Source organism: Oreochromis aureus, linkage group 10 (assembly GCF_013358895.1).
Source record: "Oreochromis aureus strain Israel breed Guangdong linkage group 10, ZZ_aureus, whole genome shotgun sequence".
Taxonomy (NCBI): Eukaryota; Metazoa; Chordata; class Actinopteri; order Cichliformes; family Cichlidae; genus Oreochromis; species Oreochromis aureus.
Genome location: NC_052951.1, coordinates 2,883,486 through 2,899,845, shown reverse-complemented (window position 1 = coordinate 2,899,845; position 16,360 = coordinate 2,883,486). Strand labels below are relative to the sequence as shown.

General features: G+C 40.1%; 1 protein-coding gene across 1 annotated transcript; it reads right to left on the bottom strand.

Annotated features, from left to right (window-relative positions):
• Positions 1-827: 827 nt before the first annotated feature.
• dgat2 (diacylglycerol O-acyltransferase 2) lies at positions 828-10,429 on the bottom strand. Its single transcript, XM_031740218.2, has 8 exons — positions 10,144-10,429; positions 8,556-8,684; positions 8,270-8,377; positions 7,059-7,129; positions 4,535-4,739; positions 3,975-4,149; positions 2,431-2,615; positions 828-2,234 (listed from the first exon to the last, which is right to left on the bottom strand). Exons 1-8 carry the CDS (start codon positions 10,181-10,183, stop codon positions 2,080-2,082), a joined length of 1,068 nt encoding a protein of 355 aa, XP_031596078.1. The 5' UTR covers positions 10,184-10,429; the 3' UTR covers positions 828-2,079.
• Between the last annotated feature and the right edge of the window lie 5,931 nt (positions 10,430-16,360).

The following is a 16,360-nucleotide window of genomic DNA, read 5'->3' as shown; positions in this document are numbered from 1 at the left end:
TTAACTAATGACCGCACTAAAAAGGCCATAAGAACAAGCATAACTTACAGAAACTGAATTATGACAAACCTTAAATGAACTTTGCTCACAGGCTTTATTCCTCAAACATTTTCAGTTTCACTTCTGAAAACAAGGCAACGACTCCATAAGCAGTAGATACAATGTTTATCATTCTGTTGTAGGTTTAACAATTCCAAAACATGACATACACGAGAGTGTATATGGTAAGTGTATAAAATGGAAAACATACAATTAATATTTACATGATCTGTCACTTTTCATGTTGATTGTTTTTAAATGGGGTGGAATAGTCCTCAAAAATATTAGGTTGTTTTATTTGCATAGCACCAGCAGATGTGGAAGGTAAAATTTAAAATGGTCCCAGTGGTAATTAGCAGCAGTAACCCTGAAATTGGAAGAGTGGCCCTAGAAAACTTCAGGTATAACATCAGAGGTGTCGGTCCAGAGGAACAGACAAAATACAGCACAGAGCCCTAAACTCCCAGGTGTCTGGTGAAGAACTCGAGCTTGAGGATCACATCTATATCACCTGCAGGGAGGGATGAAAGGGAGTTTTTTTTCCTCCCATAGAGGTAAATTGTGGTTTCAGAGGTATACTGTACGCCCCAACTGGACTTTGAAAGTTTTTGCTGATAAGAATCTTGAAATCAGGAATTGTGGTCAATATTAAATGCTCTCCAGCCAAATACTGTTCAAAACAAAGCATATATTTGGTGGGCGTGCTCCCTACACAGCACATACATAAGAATCAGATTTAGTAAAACATTGACATAAATGTGGGAAAGACTTCAAAGATACACCACACATTTTTTTTCTGAAAACATACAAAAGTTTAATTTAAACATCAGCAGAAAGATTATGCTACTCATCACACGGACAAGTCTCGCTGCTTATTGCTTGCAAATCCATTGCACAGGTATTACACTGCTCCATAGTAGTCGTCACAATGCTGAAACCAGTGAAAACTGCATCTGTAAATTCCAGCCAATTCTGTTACGCTTTATTCCCATCGACATGACACACGCTTGCTTATTTTAAATGATTCCCCTGAAAGATTTTTTTATAAAACTCACTGTAAACTGGAATCATCAAACATCCGTATTTTCACCCACAAAACCATTTTATCCTTTTCAACTACAGCTCAAAACCTTCCAAGACACTTAAGTTACAAGAAATCACGTAGTTTACACTGCATACATTAAATGTATCCACCCAGATAGACACCCTGTCACCAGTATGAACATTAAAAAAAGAAAAAGAAATAAGCCAAGCAGAGCAGTGACTGTCTTGGAGAGAAAAAAAAAAAAATCTTTGAGACTAAAACCTCAGAGGTTAATGTAAAACATCACAAGTGCACCACAAATATTTGTTGAGACAAATGCACTAAAATAGGCATTTCCTTGCTACAGAATTCAATTAATACTTTAAGGCTTTTATACAGTCTTATGTGTTTGTGCATTTACTATATATATATATATATATATATTTATATATCTCTCAGATAGATAGATATCTCGTAGAACTCCTTCACTTTCGGCCTTTGTACAGCAGGAATCATCACATGTCTGTGGACATCATATGTCTTTGGCTCGATTAATCTTTGGGCACTACCCAGTGATAAATTGGTACCTTTCATTTGCATTGTTTGTGCGTTCAGCGTGTAATAGAGTTGTAAAAGAGCTTAGGAAGAAGTCCTTCTGGCTCCATCTAGTGGAGCTTAGCGACCTCTGCGCCAAAGAAGCAGTTAAAACGTGACGCCCAAGTTTTAAAAGAAAACTGGGGGGGAGGCACACTTTCTGATGAGGCACTGTGGACAACCAGACAAGAGCAGCTGGTAAAGGCCACCATTCATTAAACCTGCCATTGCCTGAGAAAGCACTATGCGTGTGTGAGATGGTGCCATGAGCAAAGGTTTCTTCAGTAAACATGCAAAATGTGTCATCTGCAGTCCAAAGATATCTAGGCACGCAGGTGTGATGACGAAGGTGGTGAAACGAAGACGAGGCGAGGAGTTTGAAGATGCACAGTTCGGGCCATTAGCAGCAACCAGTCATCTTCCTAGTGGATGTGCAGGACGTCACTCTCTTTCAGACCAAAGCGGGTCTTGTACTTGTCAAAAAGGCACTGGAGGGACTTTATGTACATTGCATGGTAGAGATTCACCGTTTCCTCTGACGCATCCTCAATTTTTGGCACAGTGATTGGCTCCCCAACTGTTTAAAAAAAAGAACACAGGAGACATTTAAAAAAAAAAACAAAAAAAAAAAAACAGTTGAGCAAATATTGACTGTGTCCTATGAACTGTTTGGTTGGTCACCGTCCTACAAAAACTTTAGTAACACAGCCATGTCGAGGTCAGAGATAACTAATCTATACCGTGCAGTCAAAGCAAACATCAGACAAACTTGCCTATGGTAGTGATAGGGTTGGAAAAAGGCACGATGCCCCAGGAGCTTCCAAAGAAAAGGCACGGGGCAAAGCCCAAGATCTTCTGTAACTTCTTTTGCAGAGACTTCCAGACGGTCCCCTCGTCGAAGATCACCTGCTTGTAGGCGTCGTTCTCGCCGAAGGAATAGACTGGAACCAGATCAGCCCTGAGGGAACAAAAAGCAAGTGACTCAACACACCTCCGACCATGTAAAGAGCAACACATCTATGTGAAACATCTAGAATATATAAAAGGTGTCGGGTAATTGAGACGTATTTGAGAAAAATGCCAGTTAGTAAACAAATATTTGTACACTGTCCTCTTGCTGAAGCTTTGCAGACTTGCTGTTGTTCACGTGACCCGAAATATGTGGCTTTATGGTTATATTACAATCCTATCTGTGAATCACCTGGTTTTAAAAGCAGTTATAAGAATAGAGTTTAAAGTGTTGCACACGTGTGATAACCACCACGCAGCGCTCAATAATTGACGTTCATTACATGTCTCTACTCAGCGGACAGGCCAGCTTAGGTTTACCAAATATTCAAAAATAGCCAACAGGTTTGGATTTCTGGTCCAACATGCAGATCATCAGGAATCAGTGCAGGGAACACGAACAGTTTGTGAAAAGCATTCAATGTCCCTGTGGGGAGGAACAGCCAAGTTTTTGTATAACAACTGTGGAAGGTGTTATGTGATCGGGAAATTTCTTAAATCTACCCTGATCTGTAACTAAGCTAGAGTCTGAATGTTTGCAGGGGCCGTTTTTAGACCACAGAATCAGTCATTTTTAGAGAGATATTTTTCCAGCTGTTTGTGAAAGCTTAAATCTGGTTTTCCATCCAGTATTTTAGAAGAAACAATCAGAGCATCAATCCCTTTGACAAAAATCATAAATATATTTGTTAAAGCAAACACTCGGTTTGTGACGACACAACACGTTATTCAACTGGTTGCAACATCGTCTCTATTTCATAAGCACTGAAACGAAGCCTTAGAAGTTCCACAAAATCAATCCAAAGTGACCCAAATTCATATCTGAGGCTTACATCAGCTGCTGTGTTAGTCTAATTGTAACGAATAAAGGTCTGCATAACTGCATGTCTTTTCCAGCGCGTTCTAAGCTTCTTTGGATAGGGTGCACCCACTGATATGATAATCCTCGGCTGTATTTGTGAAGGAATGGGCTTGTTTGGGCTGGTGAGACAAACCGAGGGCCCTTCACGCTGCAGTCTGTCTCATTAACGCATAGCCAAGGGGGGGGAGCTCACACTGCCCAGCCCTGTGAAAGTGAACTATATGTCACGAGGAGCTGAGCAGGGACAACACTGCACATTCATAAAATGACTTAGCAGCTCTCTCTTTGCAAGCATGTGACCTTTCTGGGTATAATAATCTAGGATTTCGTTATTCCCGTGAGTTGCTGCAGCTCAGTGAATGACATTTTCACTTTCAACAACATATTTGGTGCGGGTCAGTGAAAACCACACGTGCCCTTGTGTCTGAAACTGCGCAGCCGACTCACCCTTTCCGCAGTGCCAGCCTAACGAAGCCTTTACGATTCTTCAGGGTGACAGAATTCAAGCCGGGAGTGCAGTGCAGCGACTCGGCTGCCCCTCCGACAACGATGATCACAGCATTTCCCGTCCCATTCTGTGACAACAGGTAGTCGATGGAGTTCCTGTTCACGGGGCAGATACCTGTGGGGGGGCATAATGTAGGAAAACTGCTCATTACAACTCAGATCCACTGAGTTTTAGGTCTCTGTACAAGTTACACACCAGCCTTTTGTATGATTTCTATATTATATTGTGCGTTAGGCAAAATCCACCAATATGCAGAAGAAATGTTAAACATTCAAAAAAAGAAAACAAGCACTTATTCCACATGTAAAGGGCAAAGATGAAGCCTGAAGAGCAAACAGGCCGTCCAAACAGATGAAGCTCAAAATCAGCAAAATCAGTCGATCGATGTCAACTGAAGCCGCAGCGGGACAAAGGTCAGCTCTCCCAGTGCTAGTTATCACTTATTTTGACATTTTAAGAATTTAAACAAGAATTTCTGGCTTCTTCAGTCAAATCTCACCTCCAGACATCAGATAGTCTCGCAGGATGGGAAAACGAAAGTTTCCTGCTAGGGTTGCAAGGGAAGGCTTGATGCCGGGGAATTTCTTAGAGAAGCCTGTGGCCTCCGTCCCAAAGTTGCAGAAACCACCAAAACAAAAGATGCCGTGGGGATGGTAGCCAAATATGTAGTTCCGGCTGGGCAGCAGGTCGTGAGTTTTAATTAGCTGCAGGACAAAAAGGACAAAGAGTGGATAAACAGTGTGAGACCGATTCTCATAAGAGGACAAAAGTTTGAAGAACATGGATTTATTTTTCTGCATTTATCATGCATCAAACCGATAAGGTGCAAAAACCGAAAGAGACTTTAGACCAAAACTAAAGCCACTGTACGATAAATGTGATTAAAGGTGGACCCCCCCCAAAACAAAAAAAAAAAAACAGAAAAAAAAAATACTGAAATGAATACAATGTTTTTCTTTTATTCTAGACCGCTGTGATGTGAACTAAATGGCATTTGGCTCGAGGTGCTCGAAACTCAAAAAGAAAAATTAAAATTGAAGTATTCAGCAGCAGCGCATGTTTCCAAAGATCACGGCCCGATTACTCAACAGTTTAGGAACTAGCTTCTCTTTTACCAAACTTTAACCACCAACTATATTTCTGTTCAGCAGAAGCATCCTGTAAAACAACCTGTGACAAGAAGCTTATGACATCATCTGAACTGTAGTATTTGCTAGCTTTTTGTTTGTGAATGTAGGAAAAAAGAACCCCAAAAATAGTTCAATTATACACATAGCAATTAATGAATGAGAATCCAAGATAGTAATGCAAAGTACTTCTGAAATATGAAGTACCGAAATGGGTTCCAGTAACAATGTTAACAATATACGATTATAGATGTATACTTTAGTGATTTTCAATAGTAAACACTGTTGTAGGTATATTTTTAACACTACATGTGAACATGGATGAGTAGATAGCCATTATTCACACACACACACACACACACACACACACACACACACACACACACACACACACACACACACACAGTATGATGTATACTGCTTTAGTAAAACTAGGACACTCTTATCAGCCAGGCAGCACATACAATCATAAAATTAGGATCCAGTGTGCACCTGTTCAGGCTGACAGCAGTGATGTGTTAGCATTATTATCAAACCTACCATTGCACAATAAAGCTGTAAAGCTGCACAGTCCCATAACAAAAGTGTGCTCTGATGTGGAGTGCAGACTTGGATCCATCACAATGTGTAAACAAAGCTCCATTAGTAGCTAGTCCAAAATAACAGTTGTGTAATCACATTAGCACAGGAGAACCCATTCAAGCTCTCCATAGCAGCGCAGGAGACCACCTGGCATATGTGAGGGATTACAGTGGGACTAGGGCAGCAAACACAGCACTTAACCCCTCGTACAGTTCCAAGTAGAAGCAAAGAGATGGAGGAAGAAGAGAGTCACTTGTTACAAGAAGTAGCAGCGATAATATAAAAGAGTACTTGATTCTAGTATTGAAGCAGACTTGCACATCTATCCGTGCAACACATTTCATAACAAGTCTCACTTCGGACTTCCTTCGGTCCTCACCTCAACTTCAGTGTTGGCTCGGACTTTGACCAGTTGTTTCCAACTCATAAGTCATCATCAATACTTGCCCTGTGACTAACTCATGTGTTTGTAGATAATTTCAGGATATTCTGAAGTACAAAAAAAAAACACCAGTAAATCCCTCACTTTGACTTTGAACGTAACAGCTTCACACAAGCGAATAACTAATACAGTGACTTCATCTGTGTTAAACATGAGGTGGTGACATCAATGAGAAAGGCTCAACTACAGTGAAGCATCTAGATGACAAAGAGTGAATGCTTGGTTCATCACCCTGGATTTAGCACTCTTTGTTCTCAAGATCTGACCAACTTCAACATATTTGTTTAATAAATAAATTAAATAAGTAAGTAAATATATATTGCTCCTGGATGTTAGAGAGTGGAACATTGGTCCTGTATTTTTATGACTACCGTGTAATGTGTAAGAAGACAGCTATCCTCCCTTTAAGCATGCTTTAACTGTGACTTTTGACTTCTTGTGTGACGGTATAGTGAAGAACAGCTACTAAACATCTGCACCATCCAACACATAGCCCTTTAGCCTGACCAAGGATTTTATTGTCCCCCACACTGTGGAGTACCTGATGAGAGAAAAGCTTAGCACTGCTCCTTAGACCTTCAGCTGGGGCAAAGTCTGAAGCCAACATCATACCGTCATCTTAATCAACACAGGACAAGTAAGAGTACAGAGCAGATGGCTCAATGCAGCCCCGATAAGCCTATCTGTAATGTTAAACATGTGCACAACTAAACATTTCACACAGGAGCAGCTTCATCTGACATAAGGGAGATGTTTAGGACCCATTTCCTGGAGTCCTGGCACCACCATTGCTCTGCAAAGCTCCAGATTTCCCTATATTATAGATGAGTACATCAGCAAGGGAGCATCACAAAGATGACACATTCACCTACCCTGATTGGAAAGTAGTCTCGGAAATACGTCCACACTGTCCAGTTCCTCACCCAGGAGGACCTCCTGCCACCTGAGGAGAAAGTTACACATGAATCACTCAGAGCATGCGCACAAAGAAATAGAACAGTAATTTTTCATAACAATTCAACCTTAGTTTTTGATTATATAGTTAATTAATCTGTCATTTAGTTAACAGTCTGTCACGGAAGTGCAAGGTGACGTCTTCAAATATTACCCAGTCAAAATAATCCAAACAACTATCCTCACATAAAGATGCTGGAAAATGAACTGAATATGGCTGATTAATAAGTTTCTGCACTACCCCAAACTTCCTTGAGCTCTACGTTTAGATGTGCTGCCATGCTAGGGGTACAGTGAGCACTGTGCTGAGCTAAGCCAGCATGCTAACATAAGCTAAGCCAACATGCTAATGTATAGCATGTTAGCATACTATACTTTAGCTAACATGCTAATGTATAGCATGTTAGCTAAAGTACAAAGTTTTGTGTTAGTACACTAAAATGATGAAAAAAAAATTCACTTAACCGGATTAAACTGTCACTTAAAATAATTTGGCACCAACAGATGGACAATTCTTTGTCTATGACTCAAAGTTATTATAGTTAGCAAAAACTGAACTAAAAATTAAAACTAGATGTCGAAAAAATATAGCTAACCAAATGAAAATAATAACTAGACTTTTGAAAAAAAAATTAAACTAATGAAAACAATTTGTGAACTTGGAAAGCTAATTAAAATAAAATAAAAAGCAGAGGAAATATCATTAGTTTTAAGCTTTAGTATTTACTAATTTTCTATTACATCATGCCTGATGAAGCATTGACGAATGTGTTGTGTCGATTTGCTTTAATATATATCTGTCAGCTGACACAGAAATCCTCATCAGAAGTGCCTAAAATCTCAAAGTTATGGACTCAACATTGTCATTTCACAAATCTCATTTTAGTTACTTCAAATAAATGAATTCATATCAAATAAAAACAATAATAATAAGCAATTATTTTAGTTAAACCACCACACTAGTTCACAGTGCCAGAAAGTCTCTCATTAAATTGGAAAATATTTAAATGCTAAACAATCAGTTCTTTCTAAAACCTGTAACTTGAGACCTATAGTCTGGTGCAGCCAAAACTCAAACCATTAGGTAACTTTTTTTTTTTTTTTTAAAGTGTCATCTTTAATGGCTTGCCTTGTTTTGGGGTGTTCCAGTCAAAAATAAGCCAGGCTATATAAATGGCAGCTATCAGCCAGCAGTCAGTGCAGAAGATGTAGATCAGTAATGCAGTGCAGGCAACACCTGGGGGGAGACGGGGAAATGGTATCTAAAGTTAAACCTGAATTCATCACAAAGGGTTAACGTAATCCATCATCAGGGTGTAATCACACATAAGAAAGCCAACAAGCCACAAACAAGTGTGTGTTCACTTTAAAGACCTCCTTACTTGTGATACTAATAAGCCAACTCTCTCACTCACCCAAGGCTAAGAAGGAGATGACCCACTGCATGACAGAGATCACCTGCAGATGCTTCTCCATCTTGGATCTGCAGGGCCATAACCCTAAGGGGAGGTCCTGCAGAGCGGAGAGGATGCTGGAGCCAGTGCCTTGAGACAAAAACAAATCAATGGATCAGGTACAAAAACAGGAGGAAGAGATAAAGATCACACAAAAAAAATCTAGTCAACATTTCCCAGAAGAAATTCTTACCTAGAGTTGATTTGAGTTAAACCAAGCCAAAGGTGGACATCAATCAAAACAAAGAGTTAATGATTTCCTACAAAACTCTGTCAAAGGATTGCACCGACCTGTCCTACATCAATAATACAGTACATTTCCAGCGAGTCCAAAACTACACAGCCTCAGCTACTCACCAGCCTGTAGGAGTGAACCCATGCAGCTATGTGTGAGAAAAGAGCGCAAAGCAACATTAAGAAGCAACTAACGAGAGTCGAGCCCGTGTCACAGCGAGCCAATAAGAAGCTCTCGCACTCCAGGAAAACACTGTCCTCTAATCCCATCTGTCCTCACTGAAAATAACCTGGTACCGGGGCTCGGCTGGTAATGCCTGCGAACTATGATGCTATGAGTTCTTGAGACTACCACAGCTTAAATGTGTGGCAGAGAAGTTGGCTGGAATTCAGCAATGATGGTTAAACCTGCCGGCTTAGAGCTAGATCAAACTGGTGGGTAAAAGCTGAAACCGAACAAACAGTGTGATCCCCTGGAGAACAGGGGGCACAACAGGGGGGCCCACGTGTTTGGCTTTCAAGAGCCATCCTAAACCTAAACAGCTAGAATTATTGGACATGCAAGTAGTCGCCTCTAAATGCAAAAAGCACAACGTTTTGTAATTAAAACAATAGAAGGCCCACATATACACATCAGAGGGGCTGCTTGTGTTTGTATAGTTTCTAGTGTCCATTTAAGCTATGAATCATATTTGAGACGCAGAAACAAAATGGTATACTTAGATGCAGTGAAGGGACAGTGACACAACAGGGAACCCCCACTCCCACTCCTCCACCCCCATTCCCACAATAACCCCACAAATTATAAGCAAGATGTATTCAGAAAGCATGTTTGTGAGAGGTATGGTCACTTACATTGGCATGTCATTATTCCATCAACTTTGAACTAACTTTCAGCAGTCACTGTGTGGTTTTAAGTTAAAAGCCCGAGTTTAGTTCCTCTCAACCAAAGACCATTCAGAGTTTCTTGGAAGTGGTGTTATAAGTATTCATAGAACACAAATCAAACACAGTGATTAGTGAAATACAGTTCACCGGATCACATGTAGTCCTCCCTACAAATTCTTAGACAGTATTTTGAGATTCTCCCACTGAAAACATTATGAACAGAATCAACTTTTGGGGATTGATTAACTGGATGACTGAGCATAGCAATATCCTATTAATTTCATTTCTGTTATCATATTAAGTATTAAACTCCCATTTTCTTTTGCATGCATTAAAACAACAAATCTCCAGACTTGTCTGGGTTCCTATTCGTTTGGCTCCTTCACGTCCTTGGGACACTTTTGAAGACCCCAAATAACCATCTTACCTTTGAGGACTCCCGAGTATGCAGCAAGTATGGTTTTCATAGCTGAATCTTCTTGTTGGGTGATCGAAGTGCCCGAAAAACTTTTAAAATGATTTTTTGAACAATATTAAAATAAGTTAAAACATCAGGAGCTCCGAGCTTACAGCTCCTCTGTCATGACTGCGTTTAACAGCAGCTGACTGAAGAGTCCAGCGGGCATTTAATCAGCGCGGGGAGGAGCAAGGAGGTATGCGCAGGAGTCTGCGGACACCAAAGCGGGGGCAGGACTGCAGGTAACGTGGAGGCGCAGTGCTGCCGTTGAGCTGCTCTCTCTGTATTTATGAGGCCAGTCACGTGGGTCAGCGACCTGTTCAAAACATGTATTGACCATTCCTGCCACATCTCTTCAGCATGCCTCATGGGACAGATGAGCTGTGTACAAACATGTGTCCAGCTGTGTTATATGGCCAGTAGCCAAGTAATAATTATAACTTATTTTTTTTTTAAAAAAAACTTTTTTTGAGAAAGGAAGTCTGTTTTTAATCGAATTATTTATTATTATTATTATTATTATTATTGTCCGAAATTATTTGGTCAAAGCTACAAACCTTGTCGCAAAAGCTGAACTAACTCTTTTGCGTTAGTTTTACTATATTTAAACTGCTTTTTAATTTTAATTTATTTTACTAATGAACCGAGCTGCCTACTGTATATCAGGGTCGTATTGACTGATGCCAAAAGAATCTCTTGCAAAAGAAGTTGCACCGGCCTTACATCATTCGAGAGATGTTGCACCCTCCACATACAGAGTTCAATGTTCTGTCCCCAAACTGCCAAAGCTAACAGTTCCTCGCTTGTTTAAACGCCGCCGGGAACTATTTATAGCTGAGAATCATTTTCCTAAGATCTAAGATTTAAAACATATGTAATCTATGTACAGTATTGTGCAAAGGTCTTGCGCTATACCTATCGTTCCTTTATATTTTGCTGGGAAAATGGGAAGTATGTGCAACGATTTATTGAAACGTGCAAACATACATTGAAGTAGACAAGAAAACGTTCTAATAATTCTAATGAACTTAAAAGTCAATATTTGTTATGACTATATTCTTCAACACAGCCCGTAGCTTCAGGAATATTTCCCCGGGCTTCTTGACGGAGACTCAAAGCTCTTCCGTCTCCGTTTCATTGTCAAGATGGGTGGATGACTGAATGTAGTGTAAAGCGCTTTGGGGTCCTTAGGGACTATAAAGCGCTATACAAATACAGGCCATTTACCAAGATGATCCCACACTTCTAGTGTAATGAAGTCCAGGCCAATCCATGCCTTACCTAAGTTGTTCGCTATGTGTAGACACAATACTGGTTCATCCCTTGAGTTAGATACCTTTTTCTTGCATAGGTCCACGTTAAGGAGCTTAACAAAGAAAAAAAATAGTGCGTGACTGAAAATGGGTGAAAAAGCGGCTGCTATCCAAAGACATCAGCTTATATCTTGCTTCCAGAATCATTGGAAGTAAGATTTAAAGACTTATATCACTTTTGACCTGTCGACAATATTGTATTTATTCTTTTATTCTCATGAACTGGATTGTGCTTATTGTATTCTGTCTACCCGCGATGCTGCAACCAAATCACCAACATCATACTTAAAAAAAAAAAAAAACTGAGCTGAACCTGCTGCACTGAAAAGTGCTCAATATGTCATGACATGACTGCAAACCTGGGCAGCTGTGGGTTGCATTGTGTAACAGGTTACAGAGGCTGCCATCTGTCCAAGAAAGCGCTCAGGTAAATCTGCACTTGGCACTGCAGGGATACTCACCAAGCCAGAACCAGCAGGACACATGACTAAAGTAAAGCTGCTGGCAAATAGCTGAAAATGTGAGCCCACCTGTGGAGAAGGTAAACCACCAAAATCACAGTGTAAAAATACCTACTGTTTACTATGTAATGGTATTTAGATGAAATAGATGAATGAGATTAAAAGATACCTGAAGTTTAAATAGTAACATCCCCCCTCGATGGGGGGTATTACCATATAGGACACTGGATGTGTTGTTTTAGAAGTTTAGCTTTGATTGTGCAGCAATTCAGCCTGCAGATTTAAATGAAATCATTTCTGAGCTCATGATCCTGCTGAAGTCATGCTTTTTAATGTTTGCTCTTTGTCTTTACCTCTTTTGACTTCAACAAATTAAATATAATTTCCTGTCTGTTCCAGTAAAAAAGAAAAAAAATATCTCTTGCACTTTGTATCTAATGTGCTTCATCCAAAAACTGATATCGCATATCTACTGGGACCCAGCCAAGAAATATAACAGCTTCTGGATTAATCAATCATATAGTCCTTGACATCAGGTCAGTGTTGAGAAATAATTCAGGGCAACAGCATCAGCAGCAGCGTTGGAATAGTCTGCTGGTAAAGTACAGTCTTTAGTATTGTTTATTCTTTCTTGGCTATTTCAGTGCCGCCTCTGGCTGACTTTTGATTCTGGTGTGAGGAGTTCAAGTGTTCAGCTCCAGTTTTTTCTGCTGTGGTGACAGTTAATTCTGAAATTATGCACCACCTGCATTAATCCATCCTGCTTACCCCGACTGTTGCAGAATTTCTTGTTCTCATTTAATAATAATAATCTGTAGAACAGATATCCCATTATCTACAGATATGACTTCCTCCCCTAATATAAAAAGGTCTCATGTAGGCTCTCTGCTCTAAAGCAACTTTTCATTTCTTAAAATGTTGTAATTCATTTGGGATGATAGAGCCAAAATTACTTTATATTTTTAATGAGTATTGAGATCGCAAAGCTTAAAAGCCACAAAGATAAGATGTGCCCTGGAGGATTCTGTAAACATTGTGCCGTTATGCTTTTGCACTTTGACCACTGTCTTCAAAAATAAGTCAATAATGTTGTTATCCTGACCTCACTCACACCCCACACCCACCTGACGGCAGCCTGAGACCAAACAAACATTGAAAGCATTGTCTCCTGTACTGTATTAGTGCAGCACACTAACAACATACTTATCAGGCAAGGACTGTTTCCAAAACACAAAACATGCCCCATTAAATTTTCATCACTTTACACTGATAAGACTAATAACAGGATCATTTTCTCATCTTTTGTTTATTTCACATAAGTAAGGACACGCCCACGCCTCTGAGTGGATTACTGGTGAATTCTGATGTTTCGGCTTTTGTGAAACGTGAAACACTTTGTAAGATTAAAAAAAATTCCACTGCAGACATTTGCACCTGAAGAATAATTACTTAAACCTCTTGTTTATTTGACAGGAGAGAGGAAATACGAGCTCATTTTGAGTTTATTGTCAGCAACATTTTCCCACAAATGTGGGACAGAGACATGTTTGCCACTACGCTGCATTACATCTTCATTCAGCAGCACTTAAACTGCTCAGCAGTTCGAGGCCTTCCATGGGATACTGTTCATTTAATACTATGCTTTATGTTTTCAATATTGGGCTGTTTGGAACCTAAAATAGGTCAGTTTAGCAACTACACTGCTTTAATATAGAGCCATGATGTTGTTATAAGTGCAAACGTGGTTTAGCATCATACAGTACTGTCTTGATCCCTCATTTCTTTATTCATTGACGGAGAAATGGAAGATAGGTACAGCATGTGTTTGAACGTGTGTACTGAAATGTGCAAACAGACGTGGAAATACGGTATATAAGGCAAAAACAGGGTCTGTGTAATTCTTGCAAGCTTGAAAGTCAATATTGGATATGACGGCTTTTATTCTTCAGCACAGCCTGAACTCTTGCTGTGTTTTTTGTCATTCTTTAAGCAGTCTTTGGGAATAGTTCTGCAGGGTTCTCGACAGACATCCCAAAACTCTTCTTCAGCTGTTGGCTGCCTTTTCTTCTGTTATTTCGTGGCTAGTTTTTGTTTCATACAATTGTCATATTGTTTCCTTCCCTCCTTTTAACTGTTTCTTTTTTATTCTGTCTCATGCTATCGCTCTGACCGACTGTGAAGCACTTTGGTCAACTTTGTTGTACAGGGAGTGCAGAATTATTAGGCAAGTTGTATTTTTGAGGAATAATTTTATTATTGAACAACAACCATGTTCTCAATGAACCCAAAAAACTCATTAATATCAAAGCTGAATGTTTTTGGAAGTAGTTTTAGTTTGTTTTAGTTTTAGCTATTTTAGGGGATATCTGTGTGTGCAGGTGACTATTACTGTGCATAATTATTAGGCAACTTAACAAAAACAAATATATACCCATTTCAATTATTTATTTTACCAGTGAAACCAATATAACATCTCCACATTCACAAATATACATTTCTGACATTCAAAACAAAACAAAAACAAATCAGCGACCAATATAGCCACCTTTCTTTGCAAGGACACTCAAAAGCCTGCCATCCATGGATTCTGTCAGTGTTTTGATCTGTTCACCATCAACATTGCGTGCAGCAGCAACCACAGCCTCCCAGACACTGTTCAGAGAGGTGTACTGTTTTCCCTCCTTGTAAATCTCACATTTGATGATGGACCACAGGTTCTCAATGGGGTTCAGATCAGGTGAACAAGGAGGCCATGTCATTAGTTTTTCTTCTTTTATACCCTTTCTTGCCAGCCACGCTGTGGAGTACTTGGACGCGTGTGATGGAGCATTGTCCTGCATGAAAATCATGTTTTTCTTGAAGGATGCAGACTTCTTCCTGTACCGCTGCTTGAAGAAGGTGTCTTCCAGAAACTGGCAGTAGGACTGGGAGTTGAGCTTGACCCCATCCTCAACCCGAAAGGCCCCACAAGCTCATCTTTGATGATACCAGCCCAAACCAGTACTCCACCTCCACCTTGCTGGCGTCTGAGTCGGACTGGAGCTCTCTGCCCTTTACCAATCCAGCCACGGGCCCATCCATCTGGCCCATCAAGACTCACTCTCATTTCATCAGTCCATAAAACCTTAGAAAAATCAGTCTTGAGATATTTCTTGGCCCAGTCTTGACGTTTCAGCTTGTGTGTCTTGTTCAGTGGTGGTCGTCTTTCAGCCTTTCTTACCTTGGCCATGTCTCTGAGTATTGCACACCTTGTGCTTTTGGGCACTCCAGTGATGTTGCAGCTCTGAAATATGGCCAAACTGGTGGCAAGTGGCATCTTGGCAGCTGCACGCTTGACTTTTCTCAGTTCATGGGCAGTTATTTTGCGCCTTGGTTTTTCCACACGCTTCTTGCGACCCTGTTGACTATTTTGAATGAAACGCTTGATTGTTCGATGATCACGTTTCAGAAGCTTTGCAATTTTAAGACTGCTGCATCCCTCTGCAAGATATCTCACTATTTTGACTTTTCTGAGCCTGTCAAGTCCTTCTTTTGACCCATTTTGCCAAAGGAAAGGAAGTTGCCTAATAATTATGCACACCTGATATAGGGTGTTGATGTCATTAGACCACACCCCTTCTCATTACAGAGATGCACATCACCTAATATGCTTAATTGGTAGTAGGCTTTCGAGCCTATACAGCTTGGAGTAAGACAACATGCATGAAGAGGATGATGTGGACAAAATACTCATTTGCCTAATAATTCTGCACTCCCTGTATTATTATGTGCTATAGAAATACATTTTGATTTGATTTGATTTGATTTGATTTGATTCTCTGTCAAGATGATCCTACACTGCTTCACATTACAGTACAGATACAGGATGTGGGGAGGCCAGTCGGTGACTATAGTGTTCTATCCAGACAAGACAAAAACCAAAAACATTGATAGATCTCAGAAAGCCTGGAGAACTATTGCTTTAGAAATGACAACAAGGTTGGGTCCTTGCAAGCATAAAATCAAGACTTTTGCACAGCGCTGACGGCAAAGGTCTTGCTGACAGTATCAATGCCTGATGTGCGTTAAATCCTCCCAATAACGTCACAGATGATTTTTAAATGGTACGCTGACATTAGCCTGTAGATGAGCTCATAATTTCCAGCAAGAAATCTAAATTCTGATTCATGTTGTACTTTGTAGAGTCAGACACAAGACAAGGTTAAAAGGGACTCACTATATTAAGTGCAGACTGCTTTATTTAAAGAGGATCTCTTTCTTATTCTCTACCCACATCTGCTCGTCCTGATGTAAAATTTCCTTTAGTCAGCATTTTTGTCAGCTCATCACACACGCACACACATACAGTAGATCTTGCCCGCTCTGTGTTGAAAGGAGCAGGGCATTGTCCAGTCTGTCAGTTATTTCATTTGG